Source organism: Pseudoliparis swirei, chromosome 22, assembly GCF_029220125.1.
Source record: "Pseudoliparis swirei isolate HS2019 ecotype Mariana Trench chromosome 22, NWPU_hadal_v1, whole genome shotgun sequence".
Lineage (NCBI taxonomy): Eukaryota > Metazoa > Chordata > Actinopteri > Perciformes > Liparidae > Pseudoliparis > Pseudoliparis swirei.
Genome location: NC_079409.1, coordinates 12,149,979 through 12,169,434, shown reverse-complemented (window position 1 = coordinate 12,169,434; position 19,456 = coordinate 12,149,979). Strand labels below are relative to the sequence as shown.

The following is a 19,456-nucleotide window of genomic DNA, read 5'->3' as shown; positions in this document are numbered from 1 at the left end:
TTTTTTTCTTTCTCTTTCACTAAATTTTCCATGGTGTCCTTGGGCATTTTAATACTCTTACATAACATATGTTCCTCCCTCATGCGGTGGATCTGGATCCCTGGTATATTATTAGGAGTGGTGGGAGTCTTGGTGGTGGTTGGAGAAGTGGTTATTGGCGGATCGTGCATAAACTGATCTGTGACTGGACAAAGGACGACAGGGAACAGTGACGGAGAGGAAGCGACTGAGGATATGGATTTTTAATAACTGGACTGAAGTACGCACAAATAAATGAGTCTAGAAATCGTATAGTGCCTCTGGTAGTAGGTCGGAAAGGAGAGAGGAAGGTAGCGTGATGTTGAATAGTATTGTTGAAAATGAGGGGTTCAAAGGGTTTTGAGATGTAGGGAAGGAATTTCTAAAAGGAAAATGAGTCCAGTGGACTCGCAGGTTGAAAGAGAAAGTTAGCAACGTTTTGATGACGAAGGTGATGTCGGTTTGTTACTCAAGTGTAACGATGAGGAGCAATGAAGCTGAACTAAGTGTGTAACATGGTGGTTGAGAAAGCTAAGCAGACCAGTGATGGGCCCTTTGTGAGAGGCGTGGTATGTGGTGGTATCCCAGTGGTGGAAAAGGTGGAGAACTTGAGGTCAAATTGAGGTGGCAAAGGTATTGGGATTAAACGTCTGACGGCAAGAAGAGGGGGAGAGAGGGTTGATAGTTTATCCGTGTTGCTGGATTTCCAAGAGAGGGTGTTGCCTGACATATAAATTACACCGTAAAGGCGTAGGTCCCACCGCCTTTGAGGTGTTATAAATGGCAATAATATAGACATAATTTATATTCCTTGGTCAGGAAGAGCTTGAAAAACAGGAATAGTTAAGCACATAATCATGTTCACAGGATTACTTACAACAAATTATTCTGCAGTGGAATGCTGCTGTCAAAGGGCCAATAATTCAAAGGATTCCTCGATGTGTTAAACTGGATAAAGTGTCTTAGTGACATGACTTAGATTGTGTTATTCAGGGTTGTGTGGGCATAAGACGGAATACATCTGACCAGTAGCATTGACTTCCCACATGTGTACAATTATGGAGTTTATGATAACATAAAACAAACCTATTATTTAGAAACAAGGAATCTCAGATAAACATTGACTTAGAAAAGGAACAATCGATACAACGGTATGCCTAATGAGGTGAGGTGAGGAAGGCACAAGTGAATAAGGAGGTACAGTGGTAGAAGTAATTTTTTATGTAGAAAAATCATATGATTTACTGTGGAAAGAGGGACTATTAACTTCCCCACACACACCCATTGAAAACTCCAGGAGTGGAAAAACACATACAACTAAAACGGGGACATTTAAATAACTATAATAGCTATCAAAATAAGCAGAATTATAAAGTTATAGCTAACAATGTTGTCAACATGGTGGAAGGTGGAATTGTTTCTTTAGCTGAATGTATGCTGATATTATAAGCTTTTAAATTTGAACAAGTTTAAGCGGATTTGAAGCTTTGCTCTATAGGAAACCATTCATTATTTATTCCATACAAATAGTAATCATTTGATAATGTGGAAAGATAAAACATATCTGAAAATATAAAGTCAAAGTTGAAGATTATGTCAACATAAAAAAAAAAAAATGATTGAATTAGCTGAAAGTATGAAGATTAAAAGAAGCTTTTAAAGTTGAAGACTTTCTCCATTGTGATACCATTCAAAATAATAACCATAACATATTTATAATATCAACAGCTGAAGAGTTAAAACATGAAAAGTCTGTCCCCTCTATTCCTGAAGAAGCTGCATTTTCAAATATTTGAATGGTTTAAATAACTGAATATATGAAGGACTAGAAGAGGGACAAAAAGGTACGTAATAAATAGAATAATACGTTTATTAAAGAAGACAAGAACAATAGTTGGACTGCTGAAGCATTCCAACTAATTAAAAGATTAGTAATATCGGTTACAATGTGAAGGATTTTTTAGTTTGGGCGCAGAAGTGTTGTTTTTGGAAATAAGAAACTGTGGACCAAGTTTTATTCTGAATAATAATAATTTGAGAATAATTATTTCGTTTCGCTTTTGGTTAATGATGTTATTCTCTTTGTTTTGTGGTCAGAATAGAGAGAATGAACACATCATTCCTCCACACTCCAGATTAGTGGGCGGCGGTAGTGCTCCCGACAAGCGGCTCGTCAACCGCCATTAAAGAAGAAGAAGAAGAAGAAGAAGAAGAAGAAGTAGCTCGCTCCGCTCGACTCCCGCGGCGGAATCAGGGAACATGGCAGACGAGGAGGACGCGGCCCCGGAGCCCGCCGTGGTCTCTCCCCCGCAGAGCCCTCACATCGGGCAGCCTCACTTGGGCTTGTTCTCAGAGAGCGTCCAGCCGGCCGTCGGGATGGTGAGCCAACTGTTAACCCAGCCGTCCTCCCTGAAGTTTGATAAAAACATCAAACAGGCCTTCTACAACACCGGGGCGATGATCTTCGTGGCTATCTGCTGCGGAGCGTCGGTCCTGATCTACTTCATCCTGGAGGCCTTCCTCCGCCCGCTGCTCTGGGCGGTGCTCTGCGGGACCTTCCTGCACCCCTTCAAGCACTCTCTGGCTCGGCTCGGCCGCTCGTGGCTCAGTGGCCTCCAGGACACCGGGACGCCCATCCTGGTGGGCACGCTGCTCATCCCGGTGTGGTGTGTGAACCACGGGGTGGAGGCGATGGGCCGGCTGGTGCTCCAGAGGCTCACGCTGCTGCTGGTGATCGGGACCGGGGCGCCGCTGGTCTACTTCCTCTACCTGTTCTGGAGTGTCGACGGCATGCAGGTGATCCTCGGGCACGTCTGCGGCGTCATCGGGGCCGCGCTGGACTGCTTCCACACCGTGTGGGTGAGTGGCAACATCCCCGGATGACAACAAGCCCCTCTGTGGTCAGCCCGCGTGGGTGGGCGAGGTCCAAGCTGCCGCTCGAGGGGGAGCTGGGCCACGGCTGAACTCTACACCACACATAATATGTTTGACCAATATTGTTTTTCTGTCTGGAACATTTATGCAGATTCATATATACGAGTCTGAGATTTAATTATGTTGTCTCGTGTTTTCTGTCAAATTCAGGTAAAGACGACTAATATAACAAATTGATTAGACGATAGAGAAATAAATAATACAATAAATAATAATAAATAAGCTTGATTCATCAACGTACGTCCCCTTGTTACAGCTTCTCCAGTTTAGATAGATAGATAGCTATATACTTTATTAATCCCCAAGGGGAAATTTTATATATCTGCTGGTTCTCTAGGCCTTCTTTGATACTACATTATTTAGCAAATGATTATCTGAGAACTAACGTGTGGAGTAAACAATCATAGTCATTGTTATTTGCAGCCCTTCCATTTTAATTAAACTAGTTTTCCTAGTTTAATTAAAATGTGCTCAGAATCATTATGGTTTACAAGTTACATTGTTAAAGGGGAAATCGTCCCAACATAATTTAATGAACGGTTATCAATAGTCGATAACTAATTAAACTAAATTGAAAGCATTGCAGAATGCTGTGAATAGTTTGTATTGCATTTCCTTGAATGTGTCTCATTATGGGTTATTTTATTTGGAACATATGCCTCAACTTGTATCCCACCTAATCAAATTTCCTGCAGTTTTAGTGTCTGATCAATACCTGGTTAATCGTAAACAGCTGCAGGGGTCTGAGTCCAGCTACGCTTAGACTAGATACAAATTGCATTAAATGTTCTTCCTCAGACGGCCTGTCCTTTCTCGAAATGACTGACACGGGGCCCTTGTCCAAAAATAGGATGCATGACTCTATATTAAATTACATCAAAATACGTCTGTGTGTAGTGGAACCAGCTGTGACCTTTTATCACCAGCTGGTTACAGACGGGGGCATCACACTTCATGCTTTTCCTACCATAGAGCAGCAGGTTGGCTAACAGAAAACTGGGAAGTCCAAAAAGTACATTTTGATCACTATAAGGCATTTTGAGTGTTTAAAAAAAAAAAGGGCAACAGTTTCAGAAAAAAACTTTGATAATTCTCAGTCATTCCACCTTCATCTAGGTAAAATGATAACTAAACGATTGACATAAACACCACCTCGGCTCTGAATTGATGTATTTGCTGAGTCTTCTTTCCGAGTATAGATTATAAACACTGACCAAACTAACACTACTGTTCGTGGAAGAAGCATCGATGGAGCTGATGCTGCCCCGTAACATCCCCTCTATTGTTTATATGTTGCCACTCTGCCCCTTGTTTCCTCTCAGGTGTGCACCGTGGTGTTTGGCTACTTGTTGGTGGTTTGTTTCAAGTGGAGGCCCCACACTGAGCACTACCTGAGGGCTCTGGCTCTTCCTGTCTGGGCCATTTGGCTTTTCTACATTGGTGAGTGTGGGGAGGGGGGAGGGGCGAGGGGGGGCCGCCGCCGGGAGAGTCTGTCGAGACATGTTGGTTATCATTCCATACTTTTATTGACTTTGGCAGGTAGCAGTTAAAGCAAGCGAGGACGTGCAGAGTTGCATCGTCAGATGATGAAGCCTCCAGTATTTTTAGCTCCCTCAAGGCGTGTCGAAAAGAGACGTTGACCTTCAAGAGTGACATGTTGAATGTGACAGAGCTATTAACAAGAAGTTCTGCTCGTGAGGAGAGCGAGGAGGTTTTACACATGACTGTTTGTAAATCTGCCAACATGTTCTTTTTAGAGCAATTATATCATACGGGTGGCCAACATCATTTTATCTTTTATATATTATTTAAAGTGTCATGGCTAAACATATGTTTCTGCTGACACGAGGGTTACTATTTCTACCAGCAACATGTTTCTCCACAATAGTGAGAAAACACACAGTTCCCAGCCTGATTTCTGCTTCTGGTTTTTAGTGTCTCTGACCGGCTCGTGGCGAGTCCCCGTATTTGTCATCGTGGTGATCCTCATCATCGTGGGCTCCCAAGAGAAACCACCTGACCCTGCCAGAGGTGACGATTCATGGACACACACACACACACACACACACACACACACATTTGCACATACCACAGTAAGAAGCCTCAGCTCCGTCAACTGGGCATTCATACATCTGGTAATTAAGAGCCGTGGTTAATGGTTTTCATATGATCTATAAACAATTTAAATAATGTGTTAAATTGTCATCTAGAGGTGCAGGTACAGTCGGTGCACTTTGTTACCTTTGGAAAGAGCTCGGCTAGCTGTTTCCCCCTGTTTACAACAATATGCTAAGCTAACAGGCTGGAGCTTCATATTTACGGTGCGGACATGAGAGTGGTATCAATCTTTCATCTAATGCTAAGCAATAAAACAAACAAGTTCCCAAAATGTCAAACGATTGCTTTAAAAGTTCTGGGGGTCAAGTCTGCTTATAATTAGGGATGGGTATCGTTTGGGTTTTTTCCGATACCGGTGCTAAACCGGTACTTTTAAAACGATACCGGTGCCTAAACGGTGCCTGAACCGATACTTTTTAAAAAAAACTCACAATGAGGACATTAAAAACCTCTTTGGCCATATTCCCTGTAGAAGCCGTTATCATGGAGCACTGACACACAACGGATATCAGACTGTTAACACACACAATATATGTTCTCCATTATATGATGTGATATGTATTGTCATGTGCAGACTTTATAGGGTTAATCCTGTCACTGTTTTGATGGGCAAAGAGAACAACCAATCAGAGGTACTGAACATGACATGTGACAAATAACGTTTTGCTTCTGACAGCGAGAGGTCCACTGAAACAAAGTGACGCCCCACGGTCTTTATTCCTCCGTCATTATATTCCCGGTAACACCGGGTATACAGCCGGGACCGCTGAACATCAACACATCTGCTAGCAGACTGTCACGCTCGTAGCTCGTAGCTAGCGCTAGCTACGAGCTACGAGCTAGCTTAAACATGGTTATAATGGCTAATTTATTATTTCTTGGGCTACTTTTATGAATGCAAGACTTGCAATCAACGATACGGTACTAATCTGAGTTCAGGCTGCTCGTCATCATCGGTCTCCCCGTGTTCAGGGGGACCGGTGACGGTCTCCCCATCGCACCCAGCCTGACGCTGGTGTGCTCGACACGGGCTCACAGTCACACACGGCGCAGCCTCCGCTGTCAGAGTTAAATATGAGAGGCTCGTAACCTGCTGACAGGGCGGAGTCACCAGAGAAGTTCACAACAATAGTTTTTTTCAATTTCAATCGGCTCAGGCACCGGAAAGAAGCACCGAAATGTGCGTTGCGTTTCGGTCCGGGTAATACCGGTTGTATTGGAACCGGTACCATATTGGCACCGGGTTTCGGTACCCAACCCTACTTATAATTCCCTGATGCAGTGTCTAATGAACGAATCCCGTGGAGCAGCTGGTATCTCTTGAACAGCAGAACACCTCCTTTATCAGAATTGTTCTGTTCCTCAAGCTGTATTATAACTTCATCTACGTGCTGGATGTACTTGGATTAAGTTATACAGCATTAGTACAGTTTCACCTCAAACATGGGCAACTGGAGGTGGGCAGTTTGTCCCTGAACCAGGACGGCCGTATATTTGAACACCAACGCACTCGGCACTGTGTGATTTTTATGCTCTGCTTCTTTGCGTTCACGATTTCTGTCTCTCTTCCTCCCCAGGAGAGCTGTCGGGGCAGGTGTTGTCTTTCGCTGCGAACACTATTTACATGGCGATCTCCTGTAGCAACCTGCAGAGGAAAACTGAGCCAAGAAAAAACTCTGCTACAGGTAAGAGAGCTCACTCCTAACTGTGTGTTAGTCAGTCTGTTCTAGAGAGTCTGTGTGCTGTAGTCCGTAAGAGGTAATGTCATTAAAGACAAGATGAACCTCGGCGGGGAGCAGGAACCCCGTCGCTGTTCATCATCCCGCTTATTACAGCTAATTACTGAAGAAATCAGTCATTTGACACAAAAACACAGATTTTAAAATGATCTTTATGATGTAAAATTGATTTTATGCTTCCGCAAAATAAAAAGAGTCATTGCTGTGTACGGCGATCAGCACTGTACAACAATCTGTAGCAACAGTCTCGTAAAGTACTGTGATTGAACTATCCAAATCAAGTATTCAACTACGCTGTTTTATAGTCTTTGGTGCATCCTGGAGTTTAAAAAAATCAAAGCAAAGAGGAGAACGGTTCGGCAGTGTCATCTTTAATGGACATTAATCCTCTGTGCTCTCCATGACGTCTTCCCAGGTGGCGTGCCGCCTGTGGGCCCCCTGCCCCCCACGCCGGGGCTCCCTCGTGGCTTTCGTTCGATACCAACTGGCTTCTTCCTGAAGGAGAAAAGCCCCCAGAGAGCCAGTGACATCTACTTCATTCTCCTGGTCTGGGCCATTGTACTGGTTCAGGTCTGGCTCAACCTCTGGATCCTACAACTGCTGCCGATCCCTGTGGCTGGTAACACACACACACACACACATGCACGCACACTCCCCGTCACATGCGTCCTCCTCTACTGTACGCTGACCGCTGCTTTTCTCCTTCAGTGTGGGTCCTGAAGAAGCTGGTGGTCCACTTTGGCCTGAAGGGCTTTGCAGAGCGCACTCTCACCTCGTGGTGGGCGGTGCTGGAGAAGCTTGGCCGTGAGCGAGAGGACGCCCTGCTGCCTGGACCAATCAAAGGCGTGGCTCAGTTCCTGCTGCGTATCGACACCAAGGTAACGTCTCCGACTGACCGCCAGGGGCCGCGGCTGCCGGCGCTGTCCTTATTCCACACATCCCGGCACACACACCTTTTCTGTTTCACTTGTACATCCTTTTAGATGTTGTTATGTGTTGATGTAGTTTATTCCTCACTGTCCACTTTTAAGGGCCATCAGTGGCTATCGAGCACTGTTTGGCTCCTAATATTTGAAGGTCAGGACTACTGGTTTCCTGCGGTTCAAATACTAGAGCATAACGTATTGAAATATTCAGCAATATTTTTTAAATTATGTCCGTAGGGATATTGAATTGTTCACTTCATTGTCTGAAGTTTGTAACTCGGACCAAGTTCATACCGGTGTCGGTCGTTGCGTAAGGTCTGTTCCTTATCATTTGTAATGATTGTACACGAGTGCAGAAGTTTGTGTGTTTGTAAAAAAAAAACACTAAAAAAACAACAACAAATGAAATCATGTATTAATTCAGATTTTAGACGCAGCAAAAGAAAAAATGGATTGGATAAATGCATTTTAGGGATCAAAACCAACTGAGTTTTGGTAATTTATTTGCGCCATTGTATACTTTTTTGCTTATTTTTCAGATTCTAATATATTCCTAGATTTAGTCAAAGCAGTTTTATATCTGTTTTATAGTTGGCTATAGTATAGTTTATGAAGTATATCAGCTCATTGTTTTGACCCGGCTTGCGTAGCGCTGTTTCCGGATGCATCGTGCAGCTCTGGTGAACCCACGCCGTCCCGTACACTTCCTGTTGACCACCAAACGGCCGACAGTGACACGTCTTACATTCAAAGATGTCTTTTGGATGTAGTTCTGTTGTGTGTTTATAATCCCACTGATGTGCTTCCCACTCTGCAAGTCCACACTCAAACACTGTAGTTTAATCCTGCCTGCCACGGCACACTTCCTGTTTCCTCACCGCCTGAACCCAAAGAGGTGGTGGTCTTGTCGCATGGGTACACGTGATGACTGCTGCACAGGTCTTTCTAAAAATAATCTTCCCAATGTCTCTTTGTCTCCTCCCCAAGCTCTGGCATTGGCTTAACAAGCAGGTAATGATTTGGAGGAGCAGAGTGCTGAGAGAAAGAGAGAAGAAGGATAAGGAATAAAAGTGGTATACACGTGTGGATGTGTGCAAAGGCGTGAGCACAAGCTTGGACTGGCGCTTGACCCATCCGCTGTCACCACCCCTTCATGCTGTGTCATGTGCCTCCGCTCCCTGCTCCCTTGGATCATGCTTTTATTTAACAGGAAGCTACGGGCGGGGGGGCGGGACTCTTCGGTCCCTCGCCTTGTTCGTACCTTCCCTGCTGTGAGTTGGCTTGAGTGTTGAGGCTGTGTGGACGGAGCAGAGCTGAGTGGGAGGAGTTTATGAGTCTGAATACATGTTGGCTGATGAGCCTGAGTATGTATATATTTTTTTCTAATAGAGATAAGGAAGAAACTATCCACTGTCCATGAAACTCGTGGAGAGTTGTGATGTAGCAGGATGTTTTATGGGCAGGAGTAGAGATTAACAAAACAATGGAAACATCTCCCAGTTTGTCAATATGAAGCGGCACAAAACAAAAAAACAACATTTACTTTTCTTTGATGTGCTTTTATATGACGCCTGAACTGTTTGTATTTGGTAGCATTTAAACACGTCCGTGTTATGGGACAAAGGATGTGTTTTGAAAAATTAACTTTTATTTTTTTAAGGATTAAATAATTGTGACTAACAAAGGTTCTGTGTGTATTCAAAGTAAATGACGATGTTGGTTTTGTTATTTATTGTTCGTCTTATACTTTAAAGGTTTAATTATATTCCGATCTTGAATCCTGGCGTGGCCTCGGCAGGTTTTTGACATTTGACCAATTTTAAAGTCAACAAGGGTTCTGTGTGTATTCAAAGTAAATAATGATGTTGGTTTGATGGGGTGTTTCCATTTTTTTGTATTGACTGGACTTAATCCAGTCAAAATGCCAAATGTCATCTGTAACGCAAGGCTGCATTCTTAGAGACGGTACAAAAGAACAATGAAACTCTTTGGACTGGCGCTGCAATGCAGTGGGACCTCTGCTGCCATATCATCTCACCATCAATATGACCCACCATAAGGAAGTAGAGGGGTCCACTAACGGTCACTTCAGCACTTGGCTTGTGTGACATTAACACACACACACACACACACGTCCAAACTGATGCTGTTGATGCAGTTTTGGAGCATTGAGAACCCTGAGTTGAGAATTTCACCGTCAACAGAGTTTTTCACTTGCAGGTGTTCAAGTGAAAGGATCTGTGCATGCAGCTACGGGGATCCCGGCTCCTCAGTGGACGACCTTTTGCTTTCCTCAGGGCCCAAGGGGGCGTCTTTTAGATCCAAGATGGCTTTTTCTCATGTGAAGGACTCAGGTTTCTCCGTGTGTCTGATCACTGGATGTTTTCAACCTCTTCTGAATTTTGCTGACTGTGCTTCTTCTCCTCCTCCCCCTCCTTTCTTCTACATCTTCCTCTCCATGTGCGTAGATGGTCGTGTGGTTGGAGCGGTCTCTGGATAAAATCATCAGCATCTTCATCATCTTCCTCCTGGTCACAGGCACCCTGCTCATGGCTCTGCTGCTCACCGCGATGGTAATACTGGCTCCGTTCCTTTTGAATTGCGTCGCTGCATTTCAGAGACGACGACAAAGTAACGTCTGTCTTTCTAGGTTCACCACGAAAGTGTCCACATCATCGACGTGACCAGTAACCTCATCAATGAGACGGTCGCCAACCATCCGGAATGGGCCAAGTACGACAGTTACTAAAGTCACTTTTATTTCTGTCTTGTGTGTTTGGAGTTTGTCATTATCTAATCATCTTCTTCTGACATCGTCTTCCTCTAGTTGGCTTCCAGAGGCTCGTGTGGTGCAGAAGGCTCTCAATTCAGCTGCCACTAATGTCCATCAACACGGTCGAGAATGGATAACACAAAAGGTAAGGATAGTAACTGCCTGTATGTTTTCTATGGAGTTCGTTGACTCAAAATATGGAAGACAAAAAAGCCGATACTTGAGGAACCTTTTTATTCATCGAGTCTTTCTCCGATGGCGCAGCTCCAGAAGATGTTGGGCGACAAGGTGAACAACACGGCTGTGATTGAGAAACAGGTTTTGGAGCTCTGGGACCGATTGTACCACTCCTGGTTTGTGAAAGTCAGTGGAGTCACTTTAACTTCATAATAAATGGGAAGATCTATCCTTTAAAAAAAATCAAATGCACATAATATTCCATGCATTTTCCAGAACATGACCCACCCTGGACGGCCCCGCGGTCAGAAGATGATGGCCCAGAGAGGAAACAGCTGGCTCGGAGAAATCCTGGAGTGGAAGGACATCGCCTCCTTCCTGCAGGAGAACATTGAGACTCTGCTGTCCGTGAGTACGACGGTTCACGCCGCTGTCTGCGAGAAGCATTTGCATATGTTTTGCTTGTTGCTATATTTGGTCCATCAACATTTGTAACAAAACATGTAATAAAGTTTGCCCTGTGACTCGTAGCTGCCACAACATTTGTTTGTGCTTCGTATCAAATAATATATTTCCATGAATCCGTGAATGTATTTTGATAACAGGTGCTGCCTGATTTGTCCTCTGTCTGCATGACAACAACTGCAGTTCATAAATAGTTGACATGTGTAACTCCGAGGGGTTTTCAGTTCTCCTGTGGATGACTCCGTTACTGTTGCCCTGTCGTGAAGATCCTGGAGTCTCTTTGGGTGGTGATGAGCAGAAACGTGGGCCTCCTCATCTCCACGACAACGACTCTCCTCACCGTCTTGTTCCACAGCGGAACGGCTCTGCTCAACTTTGTCCTGAGTCTGGTATGAAACTCTAAACATCTCACACAATGACACGGGGTGGGTTTGCTTTAGTGACATTTATGTGTTCACTTCAATTCTATCCGGGGGTAAACTGCCTGCTCTACATTTACTGCATGTTTATTATTTTGTAGCAAACAAGAGTAACACGCACACGCGTCAGCCGATCTAATAATACATGTAACTAGAATGGGCACTCGGTAGAGCGCATACCGTCGCATATCACAAGATTGGGCATTGAATTATGAACATTTTGGCATTAGTTGCCAATTGGATAGAAATTGACTGCGCTATGGTAAAAAGAAGATTTTGACCTTTTCATGACCTTGACCTTTGACCCGACCGATCCCAAAATCTAATCAAATGGTCCCCGGATAATAACCAATCATACCACCAAATTTCATGCGATTCGGTTTAATACTTTTTGAGTTATGCGAGTAACACGCATACAAATAAATAAATAAATAAACACACGGCGATCAAAACATAACCTTCCACATTATCAATGCGAAGGTAATAAAATACAACATCAGGGATGAAACACTATTCCTGTCATTGTGGGCCCCGGTGTTTGAGCATCTCCATATCTATGTCTACCAACAATAAGTAACCTTGTTTGTTGTGGTTTTATTGTTGCCATCAAATACATTTTCATGCATGTTGCTTATGTATTTAGTTTAGAAATATGTGTTTATGCTCTAGATAGCGCATGTCAAATAATTTTATTTATCCCTTAATTCCCACATGGAGATCTAGTGCCATCTTAATGTCAGCGTTTGCAACCGATATTGAACCGTGATGTTTGAAAGGTTTATGATTATTCAGTTTTTTTGACAACAGCAAGCTTTCTCATATTGATGTTGTTTTTCAAACACAGGTCATTTTCCTGACCACTCTCTTCTACCTGCTGAGCTCCAGTGGTGAATACTACAAACCTGTTAAATGGGTGATCAACTTGACCCCCCTCTCCCAGCCTGGCCCCTCCTCCAACATCATCAGCCAGTCTGTAGAAGAGGCCATCAGGTAATCGCACGCCAAAACTATTTCCACAATCTAAACGTGCATCGACAGATTATTTTTGACTCCCTGCGTTTTGTTTTGAAGAGGAGTGTTTGACGCCTCTCTGAAAATGGCCGGCTTCTACGGCCTCTACACTTGGCTCACTCACACCATGTTTGGCATCAACATCGTCTTCATTCCTTCTGGTGAGTCAGCGCGTTCACAGCGGATGATGTCGTCACTTTACCTGCACCTGCCAACCGGTTTTTTTTCTTCTCCCTCCTCAAAATCCTTCTCCCTCGGCCTGAAGCTCTGGCCTCCATCCTGGGCGCGGTGCCGTTCCTGGGGACCTACTGGGCCGCGGTGCCGGCCGTGTGTGACCTGTGGTTGGTGCAGGGCCGGGGAGTCAAGGCCCTGCTGCTGCTCATCTGCCATCTGCTGCCCACGTACTTTGTAGACACGGCGATCTACTCTGACATCTCGGGGTACGTCGGCGTTACGCGGGTTGAGTTTCTCCTCGAAGCGTTGAATCATGCGACCGCCACATGGCGACCAACCCCACCGCCTGGTTGGTACCCGCCTCTGGCTTCTAAAGGACACCATTGTGTTCGTAAAGTGTGTTAATTTGCCTTTATTAAGCTTTAGAAGTGATCGTTTGTTTGATCTGGACCTAAAGAAAACACCAGATAATGGTCATGGCGGCTGTTATTGGCCATGTGTCCTCATCAGTGAAAAGTGTTTCCTGCAGCGCCGCCAGACAAGGTCAGGACTTAAGCTCAGGTTCTGATTAGGTGTCCCAAAGAAGACTGTTTGGGATTAGGCTTAAGGTAACGGGAACACAAATGTATGGGAAAACAAACTACAGACATATTATGCAAAATTCCTTTTTTTGTTTTGAGAACCTTGTTAATTTTCTCATTGCAGTAAATTATAATCTAATTCAGTATTTTCCAACGCATGCTTTGCATTCATGGCGAAAATCAATTTAGATAGTGCTAAAAATCCATGTTAAAGATTTGTTATTCATATTGTTTGAATCAAAGTTATGTTGTGTGGCAATGCAGGGACACGTTTCAAATCTCCCTGTGATGTATTCAAACAATAAAATCCAAGATTTGTTACCTGACATAAAACTATTTATTAGTGTCGAAATGTTCTACTAATCCCCAAAAGTCTAAAGAAGTTGTTTGCTTTTAGGTATTGAAAAATACACATGATTAATATTAGGTATAATATAAACATATATGTTTAAAATAAAGACTATATATGTGAGGTAAATGCGTAAAAACAAAATACCACAACACATTTCTAGAATTAATATTTGTTTAATGTAATAATTGATAAATAATTGAGTGTATTTGTTTGTGTTGATCTGTGTTGTTGTGTCCGTGTCTCAGGGGTGGACACCCGTATCTCACGGGTCTGGCCGTGGCAGGTGGAGCATACTATCTGGGTCTGGAGGGCGCCATCATCGGGCCCATTCTGCTCTGCATCCTGGTGGTGGCAGCCAACATCTACAGCGCCATGCTGATGAGCCCCAGCTCTGCAGCGCCCACACCGGTGCACGCCAGCTGGCCAATCAGCCAGATCAGGTGGGGGTGCCAATCTGAACGCATTCAAAGAGCGGATCAAAATCTGAAGACGCATGTAACCAAACTCCACCTTTTGTTGCCCGTCGCCCTCAGGACCATCATCGACTCCACCCCCACCGTCCTGAAAGAGTGAGTGAGAGCCGGAGGGTGTGTCCTTGCGGAATGTCACCTGGCTTCTTATTGGCTGTTTCCTCATGGGGAAGCGCTCCCATCCCTGAAGCCCGATCCTGCGCCACCCGGCTCTACGGAGGTCTGCCCCGACCGAGGAGAGCCGGCGGCGTCACGGCCGGTCCCACGTGATGCTCCAGAGCGGCTTCTCTGAGCAACTTTCACTAAAGACCCTCAAATTACAGACGCACTCGTGAGTCCCGATCCCCGACGTGGACCAATGGCGTTACGTCGGGCATCCCGGCGGACGTTGACGCCAAGCACATCATCCCTCACAACTCCAGTGCCTGAATTGGTTTTATAATGTTTAGAGATGCCTAAAATTACTATGCGGTTTGTGGTGAATCGTAAGATAATATATATATATATATAGATTTATCTCCAGTGCCCCTGATTTCCACCCCAGGCTGTGCTTTAAGCTCCAGGAAGTGGTCGTGCAGTCTTTGTTCACGCTCCCTCTCCTTCATAGAGGCTCAAGGAGAGTTTACCAAGAAGTCCTCCCGCCCGGCTCAAGAGAAGCACGTGACTGGTTTTTTTAGTTTAACTTAATGCGTCATTCACGTTTTAGTGATAGGAAAAGGACCACCACTTCATTCGTACACACTTGGCTGATGCGTCGGTATTAAAGCACGTTTACACTCAGAATAACTTGACATTTACATGTTTTACTGAGTATTTCTGTCAGCACTCTTGAGTTTGGTGACAGTTTGGACCTCACTCACCTCGAACGTTTTGTCAAATGTCTGCATATTTTCTACTCTCCTCACCCCCTCATCCATTCCCGTACTCTATACTTGGAGTACTTTTCTAAACAAAGTAGAAAGTTAACAGCTTTTTAATTGTTAAAAACGAACCATGCAGTTTAATGGTGTATGAAATGCATTGATCCCACATGGCTGTTAGCTCACCGACGGGCTGTGATTTGTTTTTTGGGTTTAGTTCAGCAACAGTTTTCATGTTTAAATTACTGTAGTTTCCACTTTGTACCATTGCTATTTGTTTTACATGAACAGATACTCACTTCCACATTAAACATCGTTAACCTGTCCAAGCTTTTTGAGGTTTGTTATTGCTCATTTGAACTGCTTTATTTATTGATGGGTAGTTTAGTACAGAGCACATGCTTTAATAACGGAGAAATACATTTCAGACACTTTTTACAACCCTTTCTATACAAGATCTCACTGCCACTGAGTGTGGGCCGAGCTTCTACATCAGCCAAACATCTGAACTTGTACTCAGTGGCGATTTTAGCCTGACATTTCTGGTGGGACAATTTTGTATGACATGTCACTGTAAAAAAAAATAGGGTTAGCTGATTATTATAACAGCGGGCCTATATAGACCAGTCAGATATACTATGGGCTGCATTTTGAGTACCAGCAGGGAGCAGAAATCCTATTTCAAATACATTTCACATGCTTAAGCGCTCAGTACGACACAAAGATGTTGCCTATAATAATAATATTGCATTATATTTGTAACGCTCTCTTCATTCCAAAGAATCTCAGCGTGTCAACATAGGACGCACTATAATACAGCATTAAAGTAAAAGGATTAGACAGACACACAGCTTAAATAACTTGCATAATTTATTAAACAACTTTGTAAAAAAGACGATGTCCTTTAGCTAAAAACAAAATATTTTGAAAAAGGAAGTTTACGCGGCGGTTCTTTGCTGGAGCAAAACTCTCGATGACTTTGCTGTATATGTGTATATATATACATATGTGTATATATTTATATATATATACACACGTGTATATATGTATATGTATATATAGTTTATAAATTCACTCTTTCTTTGAACATGCTTCAATATTCCGTCTTTTCTTGGCCGCGTGCCTGCGGGCCGCAGTCTGATTGGCCGTTGACCCGTTTCTTCAGATCAAAGACTCCACGGAGCTCTGGTGACGTCTGCAGCGAGCCAGAGGGAAGTCTTCCTGAGCTCCGGCTCCTCAAATCTCCTCAATGGCAGAACCGCTCACGTCATCGGCACGACGTGAACAGAGTGAGATGCTTCCTCGAAGAAGACTCTGTGCAACCGATTAGTCTTCATCGAGGAGCAGCAGGAAGGAGAGGAAGGAGGAAGATTGGCTTTTTGACATCCAACTTCCAAAATTAGAGGGATAATTAGATTATATGTATCCTTCGAGGCTCAACTGGAGACGCACTTTTAACTAGAATAATATGACCTCTTCAATTTAAACTAAAGTACTATAGAGGTGCTTTAACACAAGAAAAATATTTTCCTCATGCTGAAGGTTGCTCAAAAACGTGTTGGCTTGGAGGTCAAAGCGACCTTGACCTTCAACCACCAGCATCTAATCACTTCCTGCTTGAGACCAGGTGGAGGTTTGTGCCAAAGGTGAAGATCCTCCCGCCAGGCCCTCGGGAGAACACGATGCCTCCAGCCAAAAGATGGAAATGCTTTCAAAACACGTGTCGCAGCGCCTCTTGGTGAGAAACACTGAATGTCAACTTTTGTTTAAAAAAACTAAAAAAACTGAATTTGTTCTGTGAGCTGTGACGGTTTCTGACGTGTGTTACGAGGTGCAAATCAACATTTTCCTCGTATTGTTCTGTAAACTTTTTCACTTTATTTTCTACATTTGGATCAGCTCAGTGTGGAAGCCTGGACATGTCAGTTAACTCCAACCCCCCCAAAATCAAATCAAATCAATCATCACACTCCCGCTGTCACACAATCAGAAACACGTCCACATCTTTCCCACGCATGACGTCATGTGTGTCGACCCCTCCTCCACTGGAGGAAGCCCAAATGGTTCAAACCTTTATGAAATCACCTCTCCTGCTCCGAGTTGCAGAAGTGATACCAAAAAAAAATAAGAAAAAAGAAACAACTAATAAAGAAAGCATGATGGTTGAAATGAAAACACTCATGTAGCCACGTAGCTCTGACTCACTGAGGTATGACTCGTGGATGCAGCAGGTGAGCTCGCACAGTGAGATATGTCGTTATGGATTAAGATATGTCTTCTGCTGCTTCGCTCTTTCTAATCCACATTTAAAATCTTCACTCCCACTCTCTACTCTTATTAGTCTTTGTCCCGATTAAGTCTCAAAAATCACCGACGCGACATTTCGGGTATTTTACGAACAGCTTTCCAGGCTTCCTTTCCTACTCTAGATATGTCCTCCGCAGGGAGCAGAGACTCGGTTTAGAAGAAAAGCCGCTTTCGCTCTTTAGCACAACAGACGCAGGCCGACACTGATCTGACGTCAGCCGACGCTGATCTGACGTCAGCCGACGCTGATCTGACGTCAGCCTACGCTGATCTGACGTCAGCCTACGCTAGTCTACCGCTTGTCCAACAGCCAGGAATCTGAGCGCTGTTTGTCCTAGGAAACAGGGATCTGATGGACTGGGGATTAGTGCTGAAGACACAGACACACACACACACACACACACATCCATCCACACACTCCACTGGAGGAAAGAAGCCCTTGGAGTGTCTTTCTTTTAAGAGGTCATTTAGAAGAAGATATGACAAAATGGATTAAAGTATCAGGCCAGTGAAGCATTATTCCTATTTGTATACAGGATGTGTGTGGGAATATGTGGTGCCTTATGAGATAGCTCCCTTAACACTACATTAGGCAGTGAATATCAGTTATATATGCAGATTCCTGTGTGTGTGTGTGTGTGTGCTCTATGTTAAACACCTTGAAAGACAACAGACGGACAGACAGACGAGGGTAACTGCTCTGTGGCTCTCAGGACGGCAGCAACAGACACAGCCGTGTCAAAACGTGACATAGAAATCTCAAGATATCACAAACATCATAATTCTATCTCTAGAGGTCTGCGGACGGCAGACGTCGGGTCCTCGTGTTCGGTCCTCTCGTCTTTTTAATGCGCAGTCTCGTGGAAATTGCTCAGCCGCGAGGCCCGAGTCTGTAGCATGAGATGCCCGGGAGTAACAGCAGAGGGAGACACACACCACAGCGAGACTGTAGGAGGGGCTCTGACACACACACACACACACACACACACAGATCCATCCATACACACTTAAACATGCACCCATCTTCATATGAGTTCATTTTAAAAGTCCATTAGAAAACAAAAAAGGAAAATAATTCTCACACATACACTTACACTCTCTCTCTTTCACACTCACAGACACACACACACACACACAGTCAGTAAACGTTCAGTGATGACTCGAGGGGTAAACTGCGTTGTCCAGGGGAGTGCAAACCTCGACTCAGCGGGTCAGTCTCGTAGTCGCGCCCAGCGAGCGCGTCAATGTCCGCGGTAAAATCTCTTCAAAAAAACAACAAACGAACGAAAAGCAGCCATCGTCTCCTCGAGGGAGTCTTTCCTCTTTCCTCGCTCTGAGGAGGGTCAAACACACTCCTCCCTCTGATCTCGGGCGGAGGTGGTACCGTCCAATCCGGCCTCCTCTCTTCCCGAATCCCCTCGTGGGAAGTCTTTTCTTTCCTCGTGCCCAATGAACACGTCTGCTCCCCCGGTTGCTTCCTCTGGGCCGCTGTGTGTGTGAGTGTGTGCGTTGGTGAGTGTGCCGAGTGTGGTCAGAAGACCTCTGGTAGTGTGACGTTGCGGAGCAGCCACTGTTGGGAGCGTGTGTGTGTGCAGTCTTTGACGCTGGGCACCTGGCTGTCCTCCTCACTGGCCTTGTCCAGACACTGGTTACTGTTGACGTGGGTCAGGCTCAGCTTCTGCAGAGGGAGACACAGAGGCATTGTGGGGGAAAGCGCGTCAGGCTTGTGACGGCTTCATGTGGTTTCACGAGGCGACGGAAATAAGGATCTATTCATATTTACTGTCGTGTTTTTTTGGGGTTCAATTTAGTTTAGACTAAGCTCTCATTGTGAGGCGGGTTATGTACCGAAAAGGATAAGCACCTAAAACCGAAAACAATATCCCAAAACAGCTGCTCTTACATATGTGTCGTCATACTATATGCATTGGGAATAAACTGGGTCGATTATCTTTGGTTTCTCACAAACAGTTAAAACAACACACTGAGGGCACTGGAGTTACATCGAAACGTATCTAGTTTGGTACAAATTCAGCACCTCCAATAATAATTGTTACTTCATATTATGGGCTGTATTTTCTGAGCTGTGCTTATCATAAGAGGACCTCGTCTACTGTGAATGTCTTTTTGCA

At 44.4% G+C, this 19,456-nt stretch overlaps 2 protein-coding genes across 3 annotated transcripts in view; one reads left to right on the top strand and one right to left on the bottom strand.

Annotated features, from left to right (window-relative positions):
- Positions 1–1,210: 1,210 nt before the first annotated feature.
- tmem245 (transmembrane protein 245) lies at positions 1,211–15,342 on the top strand. 2 transcript variants are annotated; one of them, XM_056445192.1, is made up of 18 exons: positions 1,211–2,877; positions 4,275–4,392; positions 4,888–4,983; positions 6,648–6,755; positions 7,225–7,428; positions 7,518–7,687; positions 8,723–8,746; positions 10,204–10,308; positions 10,386–10,468; positions 10,563–10,653; positions 10,773–10,871; positions 10,962–11,093; positions 11,417–11,539; positions 12,414–12,559; positions 12,641–12,741; positions 12,846–13,020; positions 13,933–14,127; positions 14,221–15,342. In XM_056445192.1, the coding sequence occupies exons 1-18, from the start codon at positions 2,278–2,280 to the stop codon at positions 14,258–14,260; spliced, it is 2,610 nt and encodes an 869-aa protein (XP_056301167.1). In that variant the 5' UTR covers positions 1,211–2,277; the 3' UTR covers positions 14,261–15,342. The 2 variants fall into 2 exon arrangements, with proteins under 2 accessions (XP_056301167.1, XP_056301168.1); XM_056445193.1 differs by lacking the exon at positions 8,723–8,746 and having other exon boundaries at positions 1,213–2,877.
- A 527-nt stretch (positions 15,343–15,869) lies between these two features.
- Positions 15,870–19,456, bottom strand: part of galnt1 (UDP-N-acetyl-alpha-D-galactosamine:polypeptide N-acetylgalactosaminyltransferase 1) — a 38,707-nt gene continuing 35,120 nt past the window's right edge. Inside the window, exon 14 of the mRNA XM_056445195.1 lies at positions 15,870–19,002. Within this exon, the coding sequence (XP_056301170.1) occupies positions 18,856–19,002 (147 nt within the window). The 3' untranslated portion in view covers positions 15,870–18,855. The remainder of the gene's footprint in view (positions 19,003–19,456) is intronic.

What these genes read in the sequence shown, in the direction of transcription:
- tmem245 (XM_056445192.1), top strand. Translation starts at nt 2,278, where the DNA reads ATGGCAGACGAGGAGGACGCGGCCCCGGAGCCCGCCGTGGTCTCTCCC. An exon ending in GAGAATGGATAACACAAAAG is followed by an intron (nt 10,654 to 10,772) that starts GTAAGGATAGTA and finishes CCGATGGCGCAG; the next exon opens with CTCCAGAAGATGTTGGGCGA. An exon ending in TGGCCAATCAGCCAGATCAG is followed by an intron (nt 14,128 to 14,220) that starts GTGGGGGTGCCA and finishes CGTCGCCCTCAG; the next exon opens with GACCATCATCGACTCCACCC.